Source organism: Anas acuta, chromosome Z (assembly GCF_963932015.1).
Source record: "Anas acuta chromosome Z, bAnaAcu1.1, whole genome shotgun sequence".
In the NCBI taxonomy this organism is placed as follows: domain Eukaryota; kingdom Metazoa; phylum Chordata; class Aves; order Anseriformes; family Anatidae; genus Anas; species Anas acuta.
The window spans coordinates 17,918,058-17,941,940 of NC_089017.1; the positions used below are offsets into that span (position 1 = coordinate 17,918,058).

Genomic DNA, 23,883 nt, shown 5'->3' on the forward strand with positions numbered 1-23,883 from the left:
AACACAGTATAATCTGTTATTCTAGTTGTACCAAAAAACGAAAACAGTAAAGCCACAACTATCAACGCAAAAAATGTAAATAACTTTATTTATAATCTGTTTTCAAGTTAAGTTGACACAAACTGAAGGAGATGTGACCATGTGGTAGTAAGAGGTAGGAGAGATACAGAAATGGTAGCCAAGTTGCATTTTGACAGTATGACTATCTGTAGCCTCAAATGATGTTATGATGATTTCTTCAGAAGTTGCAGATTTAATTTTGTCTCAGGACAAATGAGTCTACTTTATAGTCGTTACAAAACCAAAACTGCAACTGAAACAATTTCTACGCTGAGTATTACATTTGATGTTTCTCTGATCAGGCATACTTAGAATATATTTCCATGCAAGCAGGTTACAGGAGTTTACAATTTGAATGCAAAACACTTTCTTTTCTAACCGGTATCACACTTAAATGTTGATGGAACGGTAATGATACAAAACCAGTTTGGTGATAAATACATATTTGTTCAGTTAAATGATGAACTGTAACTGACCTTAAATTAAAGTAGTTTTTATTGGGATTGGGGTTTACCACTTGATCAAGCAGAATGAAAAATTTTAGTGCAAAACAAAAGTGCAGTTATCACACAGGAAAAGATTCCTTCCTCACCCTGTGATTGAGACGTATTGCATGACTTTGTGAAACAATTTAACCTATTCAAGACAAAATAGATTTTAGCATAAGTGATCCCTCTGTTCCTGGCTTCAATGGAAAAGCACGCCATGACAGCTCCTGTTATTGGTTACGCTGTCTTTCTTTTTACTGGGGCTACAAAGCCCTTTTTGTTAATATACAAGAAACAAAGAATGTTTACAAGTTAAGTATTATGCTAATTGCAGCACATTCCAAAAGGGTCAGCTAATGCCATCATTGCAATGAATGTTCTGGTTACATATGATCTGTACTGACATAACACTTAAACATGGCAATATTTTAGTATGCAAAATTACATTGAAATCGTCTTTAAGAGCAAATTTCAAACAACTAACCAATGCTTCAATTCCATTTTACCTTGGGGATTGTTACCCCACAAATACAGTAAGCTATAGGGCTGCACGTGAACAATGACAAAGAAAAACGTATGTTTATGGAAGAGAATACAACCTCTACAGCAGATTTTGTGTATCATACAATTTTCATTGTAGTTCTTATGGAGTTCTCAAGAGGTTCTTGACACTCGTGCTGTTTTGAATTAGAAAGAAAACTGACTACATGAAGCTTGCTGTCATAAGCAAGCATAAACTGAGTATGAGAGACCTTGATGTGTTGTCCAGTCCATTCTGAATTTACTGGTTACCCCTCATCAAAGCCAGTAGGGCCCACTTTGGTTGAGAGTATTAAAGAAAAATAAGAGGAACGACGAAGATTTTTGCAAAGAGATAGATAGGGTGCTAGGAGCAATGCTTCTCTCCTCACACAACACACTACTTCAAGCAATGGCTGTAGAGTAGCTTTAACCTACTTTGCACCTCGCTGACCCTTCTTGTAAATGGGATCCTGGCCTCTTATGTGTGACTGAATTGAAGTCACAAGTTAGATTCAAAATCTGAACTACCTCTGATAAAAGATCATGTTAAGAATAAATTTCTTTGTCATCAGATAAGTTTTTATTTGGAAGTATATTTAATGTGAAGCTTAAAGATCTCTACAGCCTCAAAAAAGCAGCTACAGCAACACATACAGAAATTAAAAAAAGAAAGCATCTCAATGCTATATGTAGGCAAGCCCTGCTGAAACTATGAATGTCTTGAAGTTGCTGTTTTAAGCTTTACATCTTTATTCAAAAGATGATACGAGTTTCCTGGGTTTTGTGTGTTCACCAGTTCTGTTCATTTTTCCTTAGCCTCAGCTGCATTTTTTCCTCGCCTCATAGCTGAAGGCTCATACAATAGATGTACAACTAGCATTTGAAGTCCTAGACTTAGTCCCAATCTTTTATTTGCCTCTACCTGAGGTGTTGTTTTTTTATTATTATTTTTAACCACACAATGCATCAGATATAATGTATAAAGTCTAGGAGTTCCTGTGTATTTCTCCCTTTGGTAATCTCTGTTTTACTCATCCACATGCTGTCTCCAATGTGACTGGCCAGCAGAGCAGCAGAGGTCACTTTGTCTTAGGAATCAAAGCAGGCTCCTCAAATCAATTTTGATACGCAAAAAAAAAATTAAAAAAAAAAATTGAGAACTTCCCTGGAGACAAAACAAGCATACCTTGTAGCAGAAAGGAATGTGAACACCAGGCAGAATTAAAAAGAAAAGGTAGTGTAACAAAAATACAGAAAAACAGTGGTATCTTTCAGAATAAGATGCGCTAAGCAAAAAAGAAAAGATGAGATAGAAATATCAAAGATGGGAAAAATCTTTAGCTTGACTGCACACCCATTGCTTAAAGGAGATGCATTACAATGAAACTGAAAAAAGTCCTTAATTGTTCAGGCCAGTGATTTATCACACACGAACAAAAAGAGAATCCTGCTAAGGCAGCTATTTTGGGATAAGTTTTCAGTACTAGTTATTTATACAGTCATTGAATCAGTGTTAGCTTAGTTATGACTGTTAAGCTTATATTAAATCCTGCATACATACAGAATGTAATGCAGTTTGACATCCCCATGAAAATAGTGCCACACTGCTGACCTCCAGGGCAACCATGATGATTTGAGAATATACATGGTAGTAGAGGTGCCTGAACCTTCTTAACACGATTTCCTTTCCCTAGCCAAGTAGCATTTTGGTATCTGTGGTATCTACTCGGGATTTCCATCCTTTCCATCCACAGTTTGTGGTACTCCTTCATTCGCAATCATTTCCCTCCCTTCTGCCAAGTGGAGTTGAAGAGTATTACATGGTACCAATGACGGCCCCTCCACAGATACAAGCAGACTTCAGACATGATATTTATGTACACTATATATTCCAACACTGATTTATGCTCATTATAGAAGGGCACATCAGATGTACATCAGAAGGGCTGATGCATCTATTTTTTCAATAGTGTATTTGACAGGGAGTTACAGCTGTAACAATTTTCACCATCAGAGTAACATGCCTTTTGCACTAGGATTTTAGAATTAAGTTGTTACACAAAGTCAGCCCACTCCAAAACTCCTTGACACTCAACACCTCTGGAGATCAGTCTAATGCACATACTGAAAATGACTTGTACATAGGGATTTTAACAGACCACTGAATGTATTTAGTGTATTAATTTTCAGAGGATTAAGTATACATAAATGATATGTTCCAAGTTATGTGCAATAGATCTGTTTAACAGATTTATTATTGTTTGCAAACACACACAAAGAATTTTCTGTCTTCTATTCAAGCAGAAGAGTTAACAATGGTGCTTTTTGCCACTAACTATGGTATGCATTTTGAGGTTATATACCATTCCAATTCACATGCCTTCTTTAAGTCAGGAATGCTCCTCAGTACTGCCACTGAAGGATCGGCTCCGGACGTGATTTCTCAGTTGCTCTATAAGTTCTGGATTCTGCTGCTGTATCTGTTGTGCAAACTGCTGCCCCCTGTGTTGAACAATTGTAAATAAAATCACCAAGTGAAAAAAAAAGACGAGCAGCTTTTGTAACAAACCAAGACATCCGAACATAACTGAAAGCTTCACTATATGAAAGCTGAGACTAAAGACACCTTGATTAAGCCTACCCACCAAGTTAGTTGTAGTATTATGACTATCTACTTAAAGTCTCTCCAAACAGAATCTTAATTCTTTCAGACTACTGCATCTACTTGGTAATATGGAAAATATTACCTTACTCACTAAAACTAAAATTTGGCAACAAATCTATTCCAGTGATTTACTCCCTTCTCTTTGAGAGGATGCACTCCAGTAGTTAAAGGTAACTACTCTTCTAGTTGAAATGCAAATTTATGTTAGTTTTTCTAGAAACATGGGATGTGGCTAGCAACTTGTATTTATGCGCCATAGGTCATTAACAGAAAGCATGCATACAGTTACACTGAAGTACACCTGAAGTGTGCTGATTCTTTCAGATGCATCATTATTATCTTATTATACAAGATCTGGGTCCTGGCTCTTGTAAAACTCATTCCTATTATATTCACCTCCCTGAAGCCCTGTTAGTCTAAATGGAGGAATGCCAGAGCACTGTCAGTCAAGAGAAAACTTTAGAACTTGTTGCAACCTGCACTGAGTAGACTCAGAGTACAATTTGAAAGCATGTGTATAAGCAACTAAAGGTTTCAAGTAGCACTTTTACTAGGTGGCATTTGAAAAATGCACAGTGCATGAGAGCTAAAAAGTGAAACTGAGCACATGGTCACTCCAATTGATGGAAATGTACAATGCAAACAAACAGGATGGAAAGTAAGCCTTTAAGATCTGTTTTAATAATAATCAAGCATACAATGAGTAAAGGCCACAGTTTAACTGGTCTGACACTATCCCTCTTAAATAGATGATGTGCAATAATGTTTCCATAAATGTAACAGTAAACTGAGTGATTGGTAGTACTTACGCATGGATCAGGCTGGACAAATCCGACAGGCCACCAACACCTGCAGCAGGGCCACCGATGGCATTTGACATCATCCCCGACATCCTGGAACAGTTAGCACAGTGTTGGCATTGGGGTATGCAGGAACCTTTACAGTAAGCAATAAACTGTAGTTCTTTGTTGAATTGCTGGGAGAAACTAAGCTGTAAGAAGAAGAAACTGGAGTAGTTCTATTTACAGTAAGCAAAAATAGGACTACATTTTCAGGAATTCAGTGCCATCTACCTTTTCTCTTTTAATTCGAAGCCCTGAAGACATTTGTTTTAATGGTACTTCATTTTAATACTTACAGTTGTTGAACTTGGGGATTCTGCATTAAGCTTGCCGCCTAGAATAGATAATATATAGCTGAAATTATAACACATTAACTTCTTAGGTATCACTGAAGGAATTCTACAATTTATTACAAAATCAAGCTAAGTTTATGTCTACAGAGATGAATGGTCCCAAGCAAAAATAATCGTTGCAGGGAAAAGCGTTTTTTTTTTTTTTTCTCAATATGTTAAACATAAAATTTTCATTGGACATGCAAAATATGACAAGACAAACATAAAACCTTGTACTCTAAAGCTAAAAAAGATTAACATAAGATTTCTAGGTACTAAGGTTTTCAGTAGGGCTTTTTAGACAATGGTCTGAGTTTTGTTGATTCCCAACTGAATAAATCAGTTTTCCAACTATTATTACTAGAAACAATAAGCTGTTGAGACTACAGAGACTAACCAGATTGCGGACTTACTTTGTACTATGGTTTTGCCATAACATGTATCTTCTTTGATAACTTGCCTATCTTCTTATTTCATAGTAAGCATAAGGTTATTCATATCTCTGATTCATAAGGTACCTCAAAAATTCTGTTGTGTTTACTGTAGCGTAAGAGTGTATAGGGACAGACACTACAGAATAAACCAGGTGATGGTTTAAAGTCAGTAGTGTAATTCCTACAGAAGTCAGTGGCCGTAAAAAACAACAGTTGTATCTGCTCATTCGCTATCTTATTAAGTGTAGTACAAAAACCAGACATGCATAATATCAGTTGGCCAATATATCTCCATGCAGCTTCTCGAAAGTCATCTGTTTTCTCTAGTCTACATTTGGATAAAAAAAAGCCAACTAAAGATCAACTCTGAGGGAAGTACAGGATTTTTTCTCTCTCCCACCAGTAACAGCTTTGATGTGGCTCAAAAGGAGGCCAGAAATAGCTTTCTCAAGGTCAGTAACTTTTTTTTCCTTAAAAGAACAACAAAACAACAACCACCACCAGCAAAAAACCATCCCCACCTCCCATCACAACCACCACAGGAAAAGTTTGTTAATTAATTCCTGTCTGGATGCCCATTATTCACTTAATCTGGCATCTTCTGGAAATGATACAAACAATCATTTCGTCATAGTTAGCTCCACATTAAAGAGTACATCTTTGACTCTAAATAGATGCAGACTGTCTGAGTAAGTCATGTGGCCAGTGAAGCTGTACACAGAGTCCCAGTGTTATTTCATCACTAATGCCATTAGGGAGTTCACCTCTTCCTTTGCTTACCATCTCCATACCACAGTATCAGCTGCATTGATCTGTTTTCCATGTGGGAGCACTGGTTGAAATGTCCTACCCTAGAGAAGCTACCAGAAGGGTAGTAAAGTTTTAACTGGAATCTCAAAAGAAATAAATATGTTTTGCATTTTTTCCCTTCAAGTTCTATTCTTTAAAGTTAATTCATACAAATTGGCCCGGACAACCATGCATGGAGAAAACTATTGAGGGACAAAATCACAATTTGCCAGCACACTAGAAGTAAATGAAAGCATTATGTGTTAATTACATTCACTATCTTTGCATTTCTTGAAGTATTAAACACTTGACAGTGACAGGGAGAATTTGAAAAGGTAAGAACAAAAACGTGTTCTGGATAGTTCTCTCCAGGAAGTTACTTAAGCATTTGGTAGACTGCATCTGAAACAACAGCTATTCATTTAAGAAGTGATTTCTATGTATTCACTGTTAATTATTATGTAGTGAATAGAAAAGATATTTCCACCATACTGCTGACAAGTGTTTTGCTGTTCATTCCATCTGTAAAAACAGCATAGCTATCTACACATATCATTGTTCATAAGTAGGACAGAATCAGTTGGAAATGAGACAGGCATCAGAGGAGATTCATCCTCCACTTCTCGGTTTGACTGTAAAATCCCTTTGAAAATAAATTCAGTATAGCGCAACTATTGCCCATTATAATAAACATTAAAATCCCTTGTGTTTAGAGTTGTTCTTAAGAATTCAGTCTTAAAAGCAACATAAAGTTTGAAATATACTCACCATACTAATGAAGGCAGGATTATTTATCAAGCTTGCCATGTCAAAACTCAGTCCAGTTCCAGTCTAAAAACAAGTAAAAATCGAAAGTAAGTTTACCTCCAAAGTCCCAGTTAAAACAATTGTTAATAAATAGATGCAGAGCTAACTTACAGGACTGGACATGTCTCTTAGTTTCTGTTCTGCTATTTTCAAATTTGACTTGTAAGAGTCATTTTCTGGATCAAGATCCAGTGCTTTTTGGTAACTGGTAATTGCTTCTTCAAACTTATTCACTGAGGTCAGAGCCAACCTAATGTGAAATAAAGAAATCCTGGGTAGAACATACATGACTATCAAAAGATAATGATAGATTTTTCTGCTCCAAGTAAAACAGTATCTCACAACTAACTCTTCTCTTAAGCACTAAGTTAAAAGAAGTTTTGCTGTTGTGTCACTGCTGCTTAGAGTAAGCCTTTATTGTAGTAGAACAGATGATCCCTCAGGAACTCATTCTGCATCTATATGTATGCAAGTTTCATTAAAGAACTCTTTGGCATTATCAAGTGATTTAGTCTCTGTTTTAGAGCACAAGTTGGATCCAACATGAGCTCAGAAATTCCTTTAAATATTTCTTCCATTTCTTTTGATCCAATAGATAATTCAGAAGGTAAGTAGGATGGAGATACTCTTAACATAAGTTGTGCAGTTTCAAGAAACCAAACAGTAGAACCACAAGTTTCAGTCTAACAGCTTTTTGCACTGGATTAGTTGCAAGGTTCTCTTGGAACTTCTGCTTCACCGGTTGACAAATGGGTTACACAGGATAGTAGCAATATCTGTAAGAAACCCACGTGTCAGAGAAGCCTACTTAATCTTTTGAAAAAGATTCAGGAGAGCACAACATGGATTATCTATTTCTGAAACAATGTTTGTTTTCAAATTTGATTAGTTCCTACATTTAAAGCATTATCTTTCTTTGAGCTATGCCAGAAGTCCATCTGGTTGCAGTTTCAGTTCTGCCTTCTGCTATATATTCAATTTATGCTGATCTCAAAGCTAACCAATTTTTTTCTACATTTCGTGAAAGGTCTGTGTAACCTACATTCAACTTCTATTTAGTACTCCAGTTTCCCTTTAGTATGTGCTAAGATAAATATGCAGCCTGTGTTGATAATAAGCCTGTGCTGAAACCCACTAACAGAACTTAGTCTTTTATGTCAGACAAGAGAGCTCAGTGTTAGGACACATTGGTCACAGTCATTACTCTCAGTGATAAAGAATTCAGTAGCAGTACAAAAATCCAGGGTTTTCCAATAAAACTTCTGGAGGAACCCATGCAATATTAATGTTTTCTCCCTTAGCACAGTTGCAATGCAGCATTCTCCCTTTTGGCCCATTAATTTGCCGAAATAGTTTCTGACCAGAGGAGAAATGCAATCAGGTATTTCTGTGATGCAACTGTGTTTATTTATGGGGAAAGTATGCTAAATTCCGCTTCCTGGAACACACAACTCAGAAGAGCAGGCAAGTTTATCTGCTCGCAATTTCAGACCCACCTCCTACCCAGAAGAGTGCTCTCTCAGTCATGCCGGAAGCACATCTTTAACACTGCTCCCATCTCTGCATATTTCTGTGGCACTTCTGTTCCTTTCTGCAACACGTACAGAGCTTCCATCAAATCCTCAGAAAAGCTGATGTATGTGCCTTTCTAATGCAGTCAGAAATCCTAGCTTTCTCATAAGGAATTCTTTTTGAGACGGTTTCGGCACTTTTTTCCCGGTTATTACTAAACAAGCACTGTTTCCTGACTTAGCCTGTGCCAGATACATTATTCTTTCAAGCTGCTGAGTTAAGCAACAATCTGTAGGTAAGAATATATCCTCTATTTAAGCAGTCAGACAAAAAAGGAGAAGCTTGGGAATGCCTGAGAATGATCCCACTTACACTGCTTATCAAAGGGTACACTGCTCTTACATCCAAAATTCTAAAATAACCTCCTATTTCCAATTAAATCAACCTGTGGTTTCCCTCTACCTCCCTGAAATCTGGGGATTTTGGGTTCTGCTATATACAGAAACAATATAAAGACAGTTATATAGGACAAAAATTCAAAAGTTCTTAAAATTTCAAAGTGAATTAGCTATGCATAAGACAATCTTAAAGGCTACCTTTGTAGTATTAAAATAAACTCTGTCTGGGGAGGTTTTCAAATGACAGAATTCCATCATTTTTGATCTTAAATAAATGGCCCCTGGCACAGTCTTGTCCCAGGCCAATTAGCCCAAAAAATTGTAGGGCATGGTTCAGAAGTTAACACCGGCCAAGGCAATTTAGCAATAGGCAGTTTGGATGTGGTCACTCCATACTGCAAACAAGATTTTAATAACACAGACACAGGCTATTTTGTGCCATCTGACCCCAAAGAACAATCCCAAGCATTTTTTTTGATTTATTAGTATAGATAAAACCACAAAAGCCAAAAGTCTGCATTCAGCCTACACCTTCATAATACGCTTGATTATTGACTATGCAAAGCTACACATCTCAGAAGAGTGTCCCTTGACTAAAGCAGGCATTTCATTTGGGAGAACATTTTTGAAATTTTTAGATATAGCACTTCATCAGACCCTCTGCCTAAAGGGACAATCTTCCTAACCACTCAGACAGGACTGAGAAAAAATGCTAACAGGACAGAGCTTAGTCTTGCCCAAATATCCACCTCTTCACAGTCACTGAACAGAAAAATCAAGCCTCAACTGCTAGCACTGAAGGCCCGGTACCTTTAAGGATACTGTTTTCTAACAGCATCATTAGCAGATTCTCTTTTCTAACAGCGTAATTTTTATAACTCATAATTAGGTAGGAGATAAAAAAGAAAAACACATCATGACTTCCTAAACTAAATTTACAAAGTTGATAAACTGAAATTTAAAAAAAAATGAAAATCTAACTGACAAAGTCTGATATGACAATGTTGAGATCAATCACAGATACAAAACTTAAAGCCGACAGCATGATAGGGTCATCTTTAGAAAATTGCTACACTTTCAGGACAAGAATGTCAGTTAAGCAAAACAACATAGCTCCACTTATTTCAGAAAATGTATGGTGATTTACATGTGGGCCTTCAGCATTTACTCAGATTTCTATTGGCTTACCCCATTCTCCCATATGCTTTGCTGTACTTCGGGTCTATTGCTATGGCTCTCTCACAGTCCTTTATTGCTTCACTGTATTTATTGAGTTTACTTTGAGCAGCAGCCCTAGGAGGAAACGTGGAGGGGAAAAGAGAGAGTTTAGTCAAAAAACAGTAAAAGCAAGAACAAAAAAGCTTAGGTAACTGCATGTCAGTTACTGACTTTAGACATGTTTAGTCTTATTGACATTCATTAGTTAGGCAATGCCTCAAGTTTCCTTAATCAAGCAGGTCAAGCAAATGTTCTGAATTAGGTCCATGCATAGGTGCATTGCTAGACTGGGCTTTGGAGAGCAAAGACCCACCTTTCAGGACACAAAGGAGAAATTATTCTGAAACTATTTTATATCTAGTATATGACTATGCACAGAACACATCACAAAACATATTGCATGAAGTGAAACTCTGAATTAGTAGTTGACATTAAATTGTTATTTAAACAGAAATACTCTACACAATTGCACTTTTCCAATAAGGACTACACTTTTATTGCATTTTGAAGGAATACTGTGATTTTTCTCTGCTCTTTTTTTTTTTTTTTCCCTCCCCTTAAAGCAGTTAAGTCTGTGCTTCAGAAAGCACAGAATTGCCTTTCAGCATAACCTATCCCATTTGCTCTCTGAATCTGACTTCAGGATAATGATCACAAGGAAAATAACAGCTTCACACTAATTTTGAACTGAAGTGATATTTCTTTTACATACGTAACTGTATTTCAGCAAAACTCATGCTTGCAAATAAATCGGGATGACACTTCTTAATCTCTGAATTACTAAATTAAAATTGTATCTCCACACCAGAGAAATACTGAATGCTGTGGTTATTTATACAATAAGGTTAAAGACTTGCCCCAAACTAAAAAGGCAATTGTAATAATTAATATTCAAGATTTTCCCAGTTTGAAAAGTCTCAAAATACTCTAATTAGTTCTTCTTTGACTAAAAAGCTATAGAAGAAATAATAATATTTCCATGGCATGAAGCACTATTTTTTTTAAATAGGAACGCTAGATGCTATAATCATCACTGTATTCAATCCCTTCTCCTGTGATAACCTCAGATTGGATGTTTTCTCTGACTTTGATTAAAATCTTTTCTGAATGGACTACTTATAGCTTTTAAATATTTAAGCTATGTAACAGTTGTCTAGCTCCTGTAGATGCCAGTAAGGTTTGTAGGTAAGAATTGGGGACAATGCTTAGTTTCTTATGTGTTTGAACAGAAAGTGTGAAAGTGTTCTTTCCATGTTTAAAAAAATTGTGCGGTCAGTTACAACTTCAATGGCACCTAACCTCCCTCTTTATCCCACTGCTGTGAGTAAAAAGCAATGCTGTTAAAGGTGGTAATTCTTCATGGATTCCAAGCTAGCTCAAGTAAGATAAGGCCTATCTTTATTCAGACACAGCATCCCTCTGGAAACTCCAAAGAACTGCCTGTCTTCTTTTAAGTAACTTTATACAGTACTGCGCTCATCGACGTCAAGATTCATTTTGGTGCTCACAAATGTAGTCTGTGATGATGTATAGCACAGAAAACAGTGAAGTATTTTCACTCTTTTGACAATTATAGATTTGGTGCCAAAGCTCATTCTACTGAGAAATCTTTCAGTTATTTGGGAGGCTTTTGAATCAGGTTTTATATTTGATACCTAAAATCACTTATGCAATCATTCTTAAAGATGTAAAACAATATTACTATGCTGTGCATTCCCTTTCTCTTTATGCCTGCCACGAAACACTGAGTCATATACTTGCGTTTATCACAAACTAAACTCTGGAGTAATGGAAGCACAGCCCCCAAAAAGGAAAAATCTATAGAGTACACTGCCACAAGGCCAGGTTGACTGCACTCAAGTTAATAAGTCCTTCTGGTAACAGCTTCACTGAAGAGTGAAGAGCAAAGGAGCTCTAGAGCCATGGCAGCTTCAGCAGGGCTCGTAGATTACACTGCTTTTGTTCTTATGTTGATCCTTAGGGCAGTATACTGAAAGTGCATGCTGCTGCTAGGATAACACGCCCTTCCAGAATTCATCTGGTCCAATGTCAATGCTACACTGAAGAAATAATTATACAATGAAACTACAACAACACAGTCTTGTTATTTTTCCAACAGGTTGTGCATAAAAATGCTGAGTACTTATACAATCTTTCAAATCTCCTAAATGCTGTAACACATTAACACTATTTTTTCCAAGGGAAGGCAATACTATAGGAGACAGAGATAGCAGCTGAATCACTAGACCATTGAAATAAAAAAAAAAAGGCTCCTACTACTCTTAACGGACTGAGAACCACAGCCTACATAGTGATTTAATATATTAATATGTTAATTTAATATGTTAACCTCTGCCTCACACGTAATTCACATTAAATAGCCCCACACTATTTTGATCTACTTCATATTTTATCTGTAAAATAATGTTTATTAAGTTTGAGAATAAAAAGTGTGTATTATTCTGCTTTTACCTGTTGCAGTAATAGACTGCATTGTTTGGATCCAGTTCTATAGCCCTAGTGTAACAATCCACTGCTGCAACAAAGTTTTCTTCTTTCATATGATTGTTACCTGAAATAAATTATTAGAAGCTCATAAGCAGTTAAAAGATACATTATTATGTATGAAAAAAAGTAGAGAAACTACATTATTCTAAATAAGGCAGTTCTGATGGCACTTTGGCGAGATACATGCTTTTAAATACAACTGGCATGGAATAAAGCAAATAGAAGTATCTACTATGTCTGTAAAATTCATTATGCACATGGTAGTCCACCACATATGCCTTCCTCTTCTCTTTTTTTCCTTTTTTTTCCTATTCAACACTTTCCAGATAGTTTCTGCTGTTAAGTAAAGATCCCTTTGTTGAGAAGTATAACTGTAATAACTCTAATACAAATTCATCAGTTTTAACTAACTTCCCAAACCTCATAGTCCAATAGGCAGTATGTTAATTCCCTTCTGGTCTCACATCTACCAAAAACCTCCCTATAACTACTCACTTAATATGGGAGATAAAAGCAAAAACCAAGCACACAGACCCCACTTGTGTGATGTTATCACATAGTTCATAAAGATAATGAAAAGCATATATAGCACAGGCAATCCAAAGTGATTCAGAAGTGAAATTTCTTACCATCAAAGCTCTGATCTTCTATGCAATAATAAAGTTTCATACCTGATATTTTTAAGTCTACTACAGTGAAAAGGCAGAATAAAGTAACTTCTCTACACAAAGAAAATGTTGGAGTTAAGTTCTTTCAAAACTAAAGATACCTTCCATATTTCTTCCACCCTGACACAAGGCATTCCTGGTGGTTTCTTTCTTTGTTTTATCTACTTCTTTGTTACTATAAGAAGTCCTAGTTCAGAGTGCCTGAGTCTAAGGTTGTTCCAGGTGCCACTGCTATAGATCCTTGGCTTGCTAGATCCTGCAGAACCTGTCTAGGTTTCTCAGCAACATCAAGAAGTTGTCAGGAAACAACAGACTTTCACTGATTTCCTTGTATTTTGGTATAATATTTCAACCCTCTCTGAGACTAAGCAAGAGAAGGGACAGGTCAACAGGTTACTACAGCTGTAACTTTCTACAGTTACAACTGCACAGACAAATGCTAGAATGTTTCAGTCAGAAAGAAAGAAAGACTATGGAGCAAGCAGTTTTAGGTGACAATACTAACTGAAAACAATTATACTTGCATTTATTTGTGACTACAAAACAATTAATAAACAAAATCAGATATATGTAACCAAGTATCATCAATATACTACAAAATCACCTATTTTAACAGTGATACACTAGACTGTAATTACAGTCAGCAATCACTGCTAGTGAGAAGGCAAACTCAAACTGTAATTTCATGTATAGAATCACAGAATCACAGAATTTCTAGGTTGGAAGAGACCTCAAGATCATCGAGTCCAACCTCTGACCTAACGCTAACAGTCCTCACTAAACCATATCCCTAAGCTCTACATCTAAACGTCTTTTAAAGACTTCCAGGGATGGTGACTCCACCACCTCCCTGGGCAGCCTGTTCCAATGTCTAACAACCCTTTCGGTAAAGAAGTTTTTCCTAACATCCAACCTAAAACTCCCCTGGTGCAACTTAAGCCCATTCCCCCTCGTCCTGTCACCAGGCACGTGGGAGAACAGACCAACCCCCACCTCGCTACAGACTCCTTTAAGGTACCTGTAGAGAGCAATAAGGTCGCCCCTGAGCCTCCTTTTCTCCAGGCGGAACAAGCCCAGCTCCCTCAGCCGCTCCTTGTGTACTTCCAAAATACACACAGACTATAACCGCATCCGCCTCATTTTTACAGGCCCACCATCTATGCATCTTTCCTTTAATTTAGAGATCTACACACTAAATCCTACTGGCAGTTCAGACTCACAAGGTAGCTGCCCTCCACAAGAATGTAGCAGTTAATGTTTCTCTGAAACAAAACTGCTATTGATGATCATCAAAGCTGGAATTTCTGATACTGCTCTGAAACAAAAGTGACTCAAGATACACGGCTATGTTGGAGCTCGTTTCAGTGGGTACCAATATTGCTCTCTCTGCCTCTCTGCAGCTCAAAATTGGCTAAAGGAAAACAGAAGAACAGATAGACCTGTTTCTGCTCAGATTAAGCAATCCCATACAAAAGAAAACACAACAGTATTAACTTATTTTAATGCTGGCCAAAAAAAAAAAAAAAAAAAAAAGGTTATACTTTTGAGTGCGTATCCTTTTATAATGGAAGTACTACCTACTGTTATAATGTATTTACCAAGCAGCTCTGTTTAGGATTAAGCCACAAACCTGCATATAATCTGTACTCTCCATTGCTTACATTAAGCAAAATATCAAGTGATTTACAAGGGCAGAGAATTAAATTCAAGTATTTGCTAGTCTGGAGGGTATATCAGTCAGGTTTCATAATGACCAAGAAAGAAAATTAAGCAATCTGATTTCATTTCATCCTTCATTAGTCAATTTCTAGAGGGCAAGTTTGAGGGTGGAGGAGGTACAGGCTGGTGGCTGAAAAGGTGTGTAAAGTTATTCTATAAGTAAGGACATACAGACAGAAACCACAAAATGATAGAATTACAATATTGTAGAAGATAAGGCTCAAATGGATTTCAACAAATTGATGTAATTTATTTCACTAAGCTCAGACAGACAAGTACTCAAAACTGACAAACCTGATACCAGTGATAGATAAATTTGTGTGAAAACGACTAATATGAGAGCAGCATTTAAAAATAGGATATGATGTTTTAAATTTATTATGGGAGTTAACCAAAAGCACTATGAGCAGTCCCAAATTGCTTATTAGTTCTTCTGACTGCCAACACTTTCAAGTGCCCTTTATCAAAGTTTAGACCCCTTCATTTTTTTCAGTAGAAATATGAATTGCTTTAGTATCACTACACTAAGACTAACACACAGCATACATTCATTTTGTTTTCTTAGTCCGTTTCACAAAGCCCTGAGGACTAACAGATTAGAAGATGGAAGACATTAATTTAGAGCATGAATTGCTGTAATATCCACACCTAGAAAGGACTGGATATCCCTGAAGTCGTATAACCACAGCAAGCCCTGCAGGTATTTTCTTAGACTCTGAATGGCCCAAATTACTTACAAAATAACAGTCCCCTTACAAAATAACAATCACCAGTGGAAAAAGTGTGAAGTTTTTCTATGAGTTGTGTTGCCCAGTCCAGCTGCTTTACTATCACTATCCATTATAACCAAAAAAATATTATTCAGAGCACAGGATGCTTATTTCTATGTTAATTTACAAACCTTCATCCTTCAGTTGGTCCGCCTTTTCAATATCCTCTGGTAAAGAATCTGAGAGAGGCAGCATGTCATTCTGTATGTAAACAAAACAATACTTTTTCATTAAAATACAAGCCGTAATTATAGGCTGGACAACATTCCATCAACAAGCAACAAGATTTCCTATTTTGCAGAGTACAAAACTTAAAACATCACTAAAACCCTTAGAAGAGAAAGATAGCTTGTTTTCTACTACCAAAGAAACCTCATGGCTCATAACACATTTTAAGGAAGCCAAGAAGAACACAGTTGATAAGTCTCTACAGTCCCTGGTGGTTTCTGTGACTCCTGTACTAGAAACTCAGAGATAACACATATTAGTAGCATGGATTTTAAAAAACTTAGCATTTTAAGGTTAGCACTTAGGGATATGTTTTTAAAACTGAACAACTAAATTATTTCCAGAAGGGAATGAGAAGCATCATAAAACAGTTGATGAGCTCAATCAGTTAACTCAGGGATAATAACCTTTAAGTGAGAACTATACAATCCACTGTTCAGTAACATCCTACATTGAATTGTCCTTGTCTACTTCAAATTAATTCCTCCCACTGCCCCTAAAGATTCTCGTTCTGACAGCTTTTATGGAAATTTCACTCTTTTCCCATTTTCCTTAAGTTTTCACATTTTTTGACCTACATAGCACTGCAAGGTTGTGTATACAATACAAAATTTTATCACATACTGGCAGAGTAAGTCTAGAATTTAAATTAAATTCTTACCTTGTGGAAAGAATTTCTGAACATCTCTATCAAATGCTGTGGAGGGGCAAGATGAGTATCTTCTGGGTTAATCTTAAACACAGTCTCCAGACACTGAATTGCAACTTACAAGAGGAAAAAAAAAAATCAGGTCACCAGTTTCTCAACATAAGTTTAATTTCTTTAATTTTTTTATAAAGCTGTGATTCACTTCTTTATTCAGCTAGTAAGAGCAGCAATTTGAAAGACATTGTAAAATAAAGAGGCTACCCGATCCGCAGAGAACTGGCTATAAGCCATACAAAATCTTACGTAGTTCTAACATTATTCTTAAAACAATTCATAATTTTAATTTCAATTCTCTCAATCATTTGATATATTTTTAAACATACAAGTATTTAACAAAAGCATAACAACTCAAAACACGTCACATGACCCATGCCAAAACACAGCCAAACTGCCAAAAGTTTGTGTGACACAACAGAAGAAAATGGTTTATTTTTAATTACACAATAAATGTGGGATACTTGTTAGTTTTATCTTTTCTGAAGTAAAATATATTCATTTGAAGACATTGTCTATTAATAAAATGCTTCATTAATCACTACTCTTCATCCTGTAAGAAAATCTCTCTACAGCATCCTTTCACACATTCTGTTGTGTAAGGATTAAATGGCTCTCCCAGTCCTGCAATAATCTACATACGCTCACATGAAGCAATTCTAAAAAAGGAGTAACCAAGTGCCAGAATGAAGTTTTAAATGTCATCACGTTTCCAGACAAAAGAAGATGAATGGCAATTAGTAATATATAGCTTTGTCTATACATTAAGTCTGATAGTTATTCTATCTCAAATTGTATTGATACTTCCCCTATCATCTTGAGAACGCAGTAGAACGCTTCCATTAAGGTACATGTATATCATCTAGACGTTTTAGACTGAAAACTGAGGAGGAGCAAAGAATCTTAATAAAGCGTAGCGTGAGCAGAAAAAAGTATTTTTTCTGTCTTATTTGATAGATACCACATTTTTAACCTGAACTAGAGATAACTGAGGACAACTGAATTCAAACTAAGTATCAGTAAAAAATGATTCTTAGAATCTATAATTAATTTCACTCCAGTGTTAATGTAATAAATGTAATGCCAATAAGAATTCAAATTATAAGGGACCCCAAGGCTGATCTCAAATTAAAATTAAAATCACTGAAAGTTAACAACAGTAAGGCCAGTTTGAGGAGCCTGTTTTCTACACCATAGCTGGGCAAAACAGAAAAAAGTAAACTTGTAAAATGAGTAGTTAAACTTTGAACAAGTATTTTTTTTTAAACTCTCATAACATACAATAGAAATTATTCAGAAAAAAATTTAGTACCACAAAATTAAAGTTGATAATATGTAACAGTAATTGAATACATAGTATCAACTTTAATTTTAATTGAATACATAGTGAAATACACATACAACTTGCTCCTGTAACCTATAAAAGTTAAAAATACATCAGTTTGCTCCATTCTAAATTCCTCAATAGAAGTGGTGAAGGATTTGGGTTAAACTCCTTTACCTCCTACTACGTAAAAAAAATTATAGTAAAGTGAGCACTGATCATGCCAAATTCTGGATGATATATTAGCAGTACTCCTCGTTGGGTCTGTCATAAAATCAGTGGAACTGCATGTCTATTTTTTTGTTATATGACCTAATAGGAAGCTAATGCCCAAAATATACCTACCCTTTTTCCCTCAAACTTATTTTCACCCAAATACATTCCCTTTCCTGAATCCTTCTCCTGATTTGTACTTTTATGTCAATTTGAAGTACAATCTTTACCTTTCTAAGGTATTGTCTATAACAGTACCTCCTTATCTGACAGGAGATTTTTTGCAAAGTGCAGTAGTACAAATCATGCTTAAACAAAAGAATCCAGAATATATTTTCATTATCAGGAAGTATTTCCATTAAATAAATAATCAGTTGTTATGGTGAAGTCTTTAGTTCTCTTTTAACTGAAAAATGGAATCCTGATAATATCTCAAAAGTACAATTAAAACGATGTCTTACGGGATGAATCCATAGGTTAGAATAACAACCACATCTTATCATGTAAGACAACGATAGAAACCCATGTAAAAATACATTGCCAAAGCTGAAACTTTTCCAAATCAGACGATATATTAAGTTGTGAAAAGATCAATAACTACCTTGTTTTAAGATACTATGGTAAAAACCTGGCCCAGTAAAGTCAAAGGGGTGAAGATATGTTTTTGTTAGAAATGTATCTCACTTAAGTGAGGCACTGTTAGCTGCCACAGGCTCAAAGTCATCAGAAAGTTGTGAAAGACTTACAGCACCATGTGAGCTATTCACCGATGAGGCCAAAGTTATCTGTTCTCCCTGTTACCTCCACCATCACATATACTTCCAGAGACCTAGGCTGTTGCTGCACCTCATACAGATCACCTTGCAAACCAGTGCAGATCCCTACCTCCCCACTGAGCATCTCAGAGTACATCTGGGGCTCACAAAAAAAAACCTACTATGTGGCAACAAAAGCATGTGGACTGTGCTGGAGCCCAGCTCAGCATCCCCAGTGCCACACAGCTCCAGGATCTTTTGCTGTCCATGCTCAAGCTGCAAACAACATCGAGGCGTCACAGCAGACTTGCAAGCTGTTGATCACTGAATAATGAATATTAACTGGGCTGCTGAGGTATCCTGGTTTTGGCTGGAACTGAGTTAATTTTTTTCAGAGAAGCTCACACCTACTGTGTTTTGGATTTTTGATGAAAATTGGTGTGTTAACACTGCTATGTTTTAGCTGTTGCAGAGCAGTGCTTGCACAGAGCCCAGGATGTTTCAGCTCTTCGTGCTGCCCTGCCAGTGAGGAGCTGGGAGGGGACACAGCCAGGACAGCTGGCCTCATGGGGCCAGAGGGATGTCCCATACCATATGGGGTCATGCTCAGCAATAACAGCTGGAATAAAGAAGGAGGAAGGGGAGAACATTTGGAGTGATGCTGTTTGTCTTCCCAATAAATCATTATGCATGACAAGCCCTGCTTTCCTGGACATGGCCGAACACCTGCCTGCTGATAGGAAGTACTGAATGGATTTCATTTTTTGCTTTACTCATGTGCGTAGCTTTTGCTTTACCTAGTAAGCTGTCTGAATCTCAACCCCTGAGTTCTCACACTTTACCTTTCTGATTCTTTTCCCCATCCCACCTGGGGACACTAAGCTATGTGGTGCTCAGCTGCCTGCCAGGGCTAAGTCATGACATGAGGCCCCTTTAGTGCTCAGCGTCAGCTTGCTTCATCTTATACATACCTGTCCCCCAACTCTAGTGTTACACACATACCTCAACTTAAGGGGTACATGCCAGTTTCGAGAACTCTGCCTTTGAGGACTCACTGCAGTACAATCATCTCCAAAGTCAGGAAAAAAAAAAAAATCACAGCCTTGTGCACTTCGTAGACAGTTTCTGCTTTAGTCCCACAGAAACAGGTGCTACAGACAGAAAAAACTTGTAGATACTGTCAATAGGAAAGGGAAGAAACTGCTATTTAAATACACTGTCTCAGGTATAACTTGGAGGAAGTCAAGTTGCCAATTCATACAATAGGGTTGAGTGTTAGAACAGAGACCTGTATCACTTCTCTGGATCCTGGATTGTAAAAGAGTGTATTTCTCCAGTCTATCTTACAATTACTCTGATTTCTCAAATGAAGTCATTTTTATTCATTATGTAAGCATAAAATTCTTAGAAGAAAATTACCATATCATTGACATCATTTTGTAATATAAACATGCAGAATGCAGGAGTTTGAATACATGCTAGACTTATATTTTGATAAGGTCTCAATTTTATTTGTAATGTTTTATCTTTTTGTTGTTTTGCGGGGAATGAGAACTACTTAAATTACTTCTTGGCATAGATAGTTATCATACTGTGTTTTATCTTTTCACTAAGATACATAAGGTATCAATGAAAAACATTAGTCACATTCTTTCATCCCTTATGTCTTCACCTGGCATTAACCAATTCAATGCATAAGACTCAGAGTACTGTTATTCTGCAAGCAATAAAGATATTTTGCTCAACTAAAGTGACTCATTTATTCAGAATGCCTGCCCCGATCCTCTAACACATAGCATATGGTAGCAAACTTCTGGCAGGGTACAGCTCTAAAATTAGGATTTCATATCTGTATTAAAATGGTAAGTTTCATATCAGCATTTAAGCACAAGTGAGGTTTTATAATATTTTTGTTCAGAAAATAGAATCTGAAAATTGTTGATTCCTTCAAATAAACATTGGCTAAGGCTGCTCTACAACAGGTAATCAGGTAAACCTTCACAGGCATAACCCAATGCTTATCAGCATTATTATAAAAATGAAAGGAAAATTTGTTGTCTCCCATCATATGAAATACTTTCATGAAATTAAATCATTGCTTTCTTTCACCAGCTGAACAGAAATTTATTATCAGAGTATCAACATAACCTGATACTGGTTAAATTCATAGATGACTATCATTTTTCAAATGTGCAGACCCTATCTGTGGAATATCTTTTGAATAGCATGCTACAAATGTCCATTTCTTGCTTCCATTGGTAAATAATTAACTACACTGTAAAAGCAATAGGCAGCGGAAGGAAGAACATTCCAGGTTTCCCTTTTAAAGCTTATGCCTCTTAGACTCAACTCCTTAAATTTCAGGAAACTCAATGATTGACTCCCTGGATGTTGTTTATTGCCCTGGTAGTTCTAGCCTTCCTCTTTATACCTCCAGTTCATCCTCCCATTGAGTCACACAGCCAAAGACTACTTAGAGCAATGCACTGGTCTTTTAAATAGATGCTATGAAAAGCTTATTGCAGAATTAAGAATCTTTTTGTTCTTCTCTTGCTTAATTCCACATTGTGATAATGCCTCCCAGGATTTAGAGAAAAGGAATGAGAACAATGTGAAGGAGGAAGACACATTAACATTAGTTAGTATCTCAAACATTAACATTAGTGAATGTCTCAAACACACAAATGTCCATCTTCCTGTGGCTATGTCTTCTGTTACTAGAAGTTATACACTAAACTGATAATATTTGCTACTGTGTGCTCTTTGGAATTACTGTTTATGTGGAAAAGCAATGCAAAGCATTTTTTTTTTTATTTTCCCCATTCTTAGGATCTTTTAGATTTCCTTCATAAACTACCCAGAATTCTTCTACGTATAAAACAGGAGTTCTTCCCCATATGCCAAAATCAATATATGGTTATTTACATCACACACACAAAATGCAGGAGGAAAATAAACATAAAAGTAAAGTGAAAATGAATCAGTTGGCAAAAAGTTGCAGGCTACATATATAAATCATTCCCATGTCTTGCATTATGGCTTTGTCTAACTTGATGTGGTTCAAAGTATTAAATAACTGTCACTTAAAATTCCGGTAATTTCACGACTTTAGAGCACTTTTAAAATGAGAAATGTTTTAAAATTAGTTATCTTAGAAATACAAAGATCATTGTTTATTCTCATATAGTATGTTGTAGCAGTTTCAGTGAAGTCACCTCAGTTACTTTCTATACACAATAGAAATACATTTGGCAATATACACCAAATAATTTAACATAAGCATGCATAGTACCTACCCACATATTACTATCTTCATCACTTACCTTCCAGGCTTTCTTGTTCATCTGGAGTGAAAGTATCTATCTGACTCTGCTCTCTCAAGAAATGGATGACAGCATAAACCAAGCGCTTCACTGATGACATTTTGAAATTGTTGAATTTCTCCTATGTCTTAAGAAGAATAGGATCTCCTATTTCTGGAAAGAAAATAAAAAAAAAAAAAAAGGAAGAAAAGCTTTATAATATGGCAGGATGTATGCTTTGGGCCCAGTCGTTAATTCCTAGAGCATTCCAGCCTCCCACCGACCTCAGTCAGAAACACACCCAAAACATGAAAAATCATCCTTCACGAGACAGCCGAATAAAGCAGTGCCTTGAGACGAGCCATTGAATTGTAAGCGTTATGGGGGAATCCTACAATCCTCTAGTCTACGAGCAAAAGAGGACAGATTTCCTTGGGCTCCTTCCTGCCGGAGAGGTCACCGAGGATAAACCCAGCAACTTATTTTCCCGAAGGATGCAGTTTGGGTTTTATTCACACACCTGGAAGCGGGGTCACACGCCTAACTCATACAATCCGTTAACCCTGCATGCCGACTGGGAGATGCAGTGACGTAAAGGTGCAGCACACGCTTCCACACGCGCCCTTCTGTTTCCCGACCTCGCTGCACGCTCGGTGTTCCCTGACACGGGTGGCTCCGTCCCACTGTCGGAGTTATGTAACTTGGGGGAAAACCTCGTCTCCTCCAACTTTCCCAGTTATTATTTTTCCACAAACCCCTCCGGGGCCAGGCGGGCACCACCTCCCCCCTTGATCTGGGGGGGGGGGGGGGGGGAAGGAGGCTATGGGGGGGGGGGCTCAAACGCAGGCTGGGCACAACAGGGCCGAGACCACGGGGGCTCACCCCACACCTCCCCACTCACACTCAGCCTCACACTCAGGTTCACACTCACACTCACGCCCCTTCCCTGCCACGGCAGGGCTGGCTGCAGGCGGCTCCCACCGAGGAAATACCGACCCGACACCAGCCCCCCCAGATCCCCCGGCTCTCCCCGCATCCCCCCGGACCCCTCGGGACCCCTGGGGACCCCTCGGGACCCCCGGGACCGACCCCCCCCCCCGCCGCCCCCCGCACCCCTCGGCTCCTCCGGGCGCCGCCTCGGAGAGGGGCTCGGGGGGGGAGGCGCGGCGCGGCCGCACGGCGGGGGGGGGCATGGTGCTTACCGAGCCGGGCTGAGCTGTGCCGAACCGAGCCGGGCAGGGCAGAGCCGAGCCGGGCTGAGCTGAACCGGGCTGAGCCGAGCCGGGCTGAGCCGCTGTCAGCGCCGCCGCTGGGCGGGGAGGAGAAAGGCGGCGGCGGAAGCGGATGCTCGGGGCGGCTGTGGCGGTGCCCGCGGCCGGCGGTGACAGCGGTGACAGCGGGAGCGCAGCCGGCCCTTCCTCCTCCTCCTCCTCCTCCTTCTCTCTCCTCCTCCTTCTCCTCCTCCTCCTCCTCCTCCTCCTCCTGCGGCCCCGCCCCCCATGCTGGCCCTGTGCGCGGCTCGCAGGTAGGCGCCCAGGGGCTGTGGAGGGGAGGGGGGGAGGCTCGTGGGGCACCGCCTCAAAATGGGGGGCGCCCAGCCCTGCCCTGTCCCCTCGAGGCAGGGAT

The 23,883-nt window shown here is 38.1% G+C and overlaps 2 protein-coding genes across 3 annotated transcripts in view; one reads left to right on the forward strand and one right to left on the reverse strand.

Moving 5' to 3' along the window:
- Positions 1–59: 59 nt before the first annotated feature.
- SGTB (small glutamine rich tetratricopeptide repeat co-chaperone beta) lies at positions 60–23,641 on the reverse strand. Of its 2 annotated transcripts, none has more exons than XM_068667466.1 (11): positions 23,485–23,641; positions 22,279–22,431; positions 16,622–16,725; positions 15,864–15,933; positions 12,540–12,639; positions 10,038–10,142; positions 7,051–7,189; positions 6,901–6,963; positions 4,874–4,911; positions 4,545–4,628; positions 60–3,572 (listed from the first exon to the last, which is right to left on the reverse strand). In XM_068667466.1, the coding sequence occupies exons 2-11, from the start codon at positions 22,376–22,378 to the stop codon at positions 3,461–3,463; spliced, it is 915 nt and encodes a 304-aa protein (XP_068523567.1). In that variant the 5' UTR covers positions 22,379–22,431; positions 23,485–23,641; the 3' UTR covers positions 60–3,460. The 2 variants fall into 2 exon arrangements, with proteins under 2 accessions (XP_068523567.1, XP_068523566.1); XM_068667465.1 differs by having other exon boundaries at positions 23,460–23,594.
- NLN (neurolysin) overlaps positions 23,606–23,883 on the forward strand; it is a 35,689-nt gene continuing 35,411 nt past the window's right edge. The window contains exon 1 of the mRNA XM_068667450.1: positions 23,606–23,782. Within this exon, the coding sequence (XP_068523551.1) occupies positions 23,757–23,782 (26 nt within the window). The 5' untranslated portion in view covers positions 23,606–23,756. The remainder of the gene's footprint in view (positions 23,783–23,883) is intronic.

Bases quoted from the DNA above. Each gene is read 5' to 3' on its own strand.
- SGTB (XM_068667466.1), bottom strand. From the start codon at position 22,378: ATGTCATCAGTGAAGCGCTTGGTTTATGCTGTCATCCATTTCTTGAGA. The intron at 7,190-10,037 runs GTAAGCCAATAG...ATTTCACATTAG, and splicing joins AAAGCATATGGGAGAATGGG to GTTGGCTCTGACCTCAGTGA. The intron at 3,573-4,544 runs GTAAGTACTACC...TGTTCAACACAG, and splicing joins TTGTCCAGCCTGATCCATGC to GGGGCAGCAGTTTGCACAAC.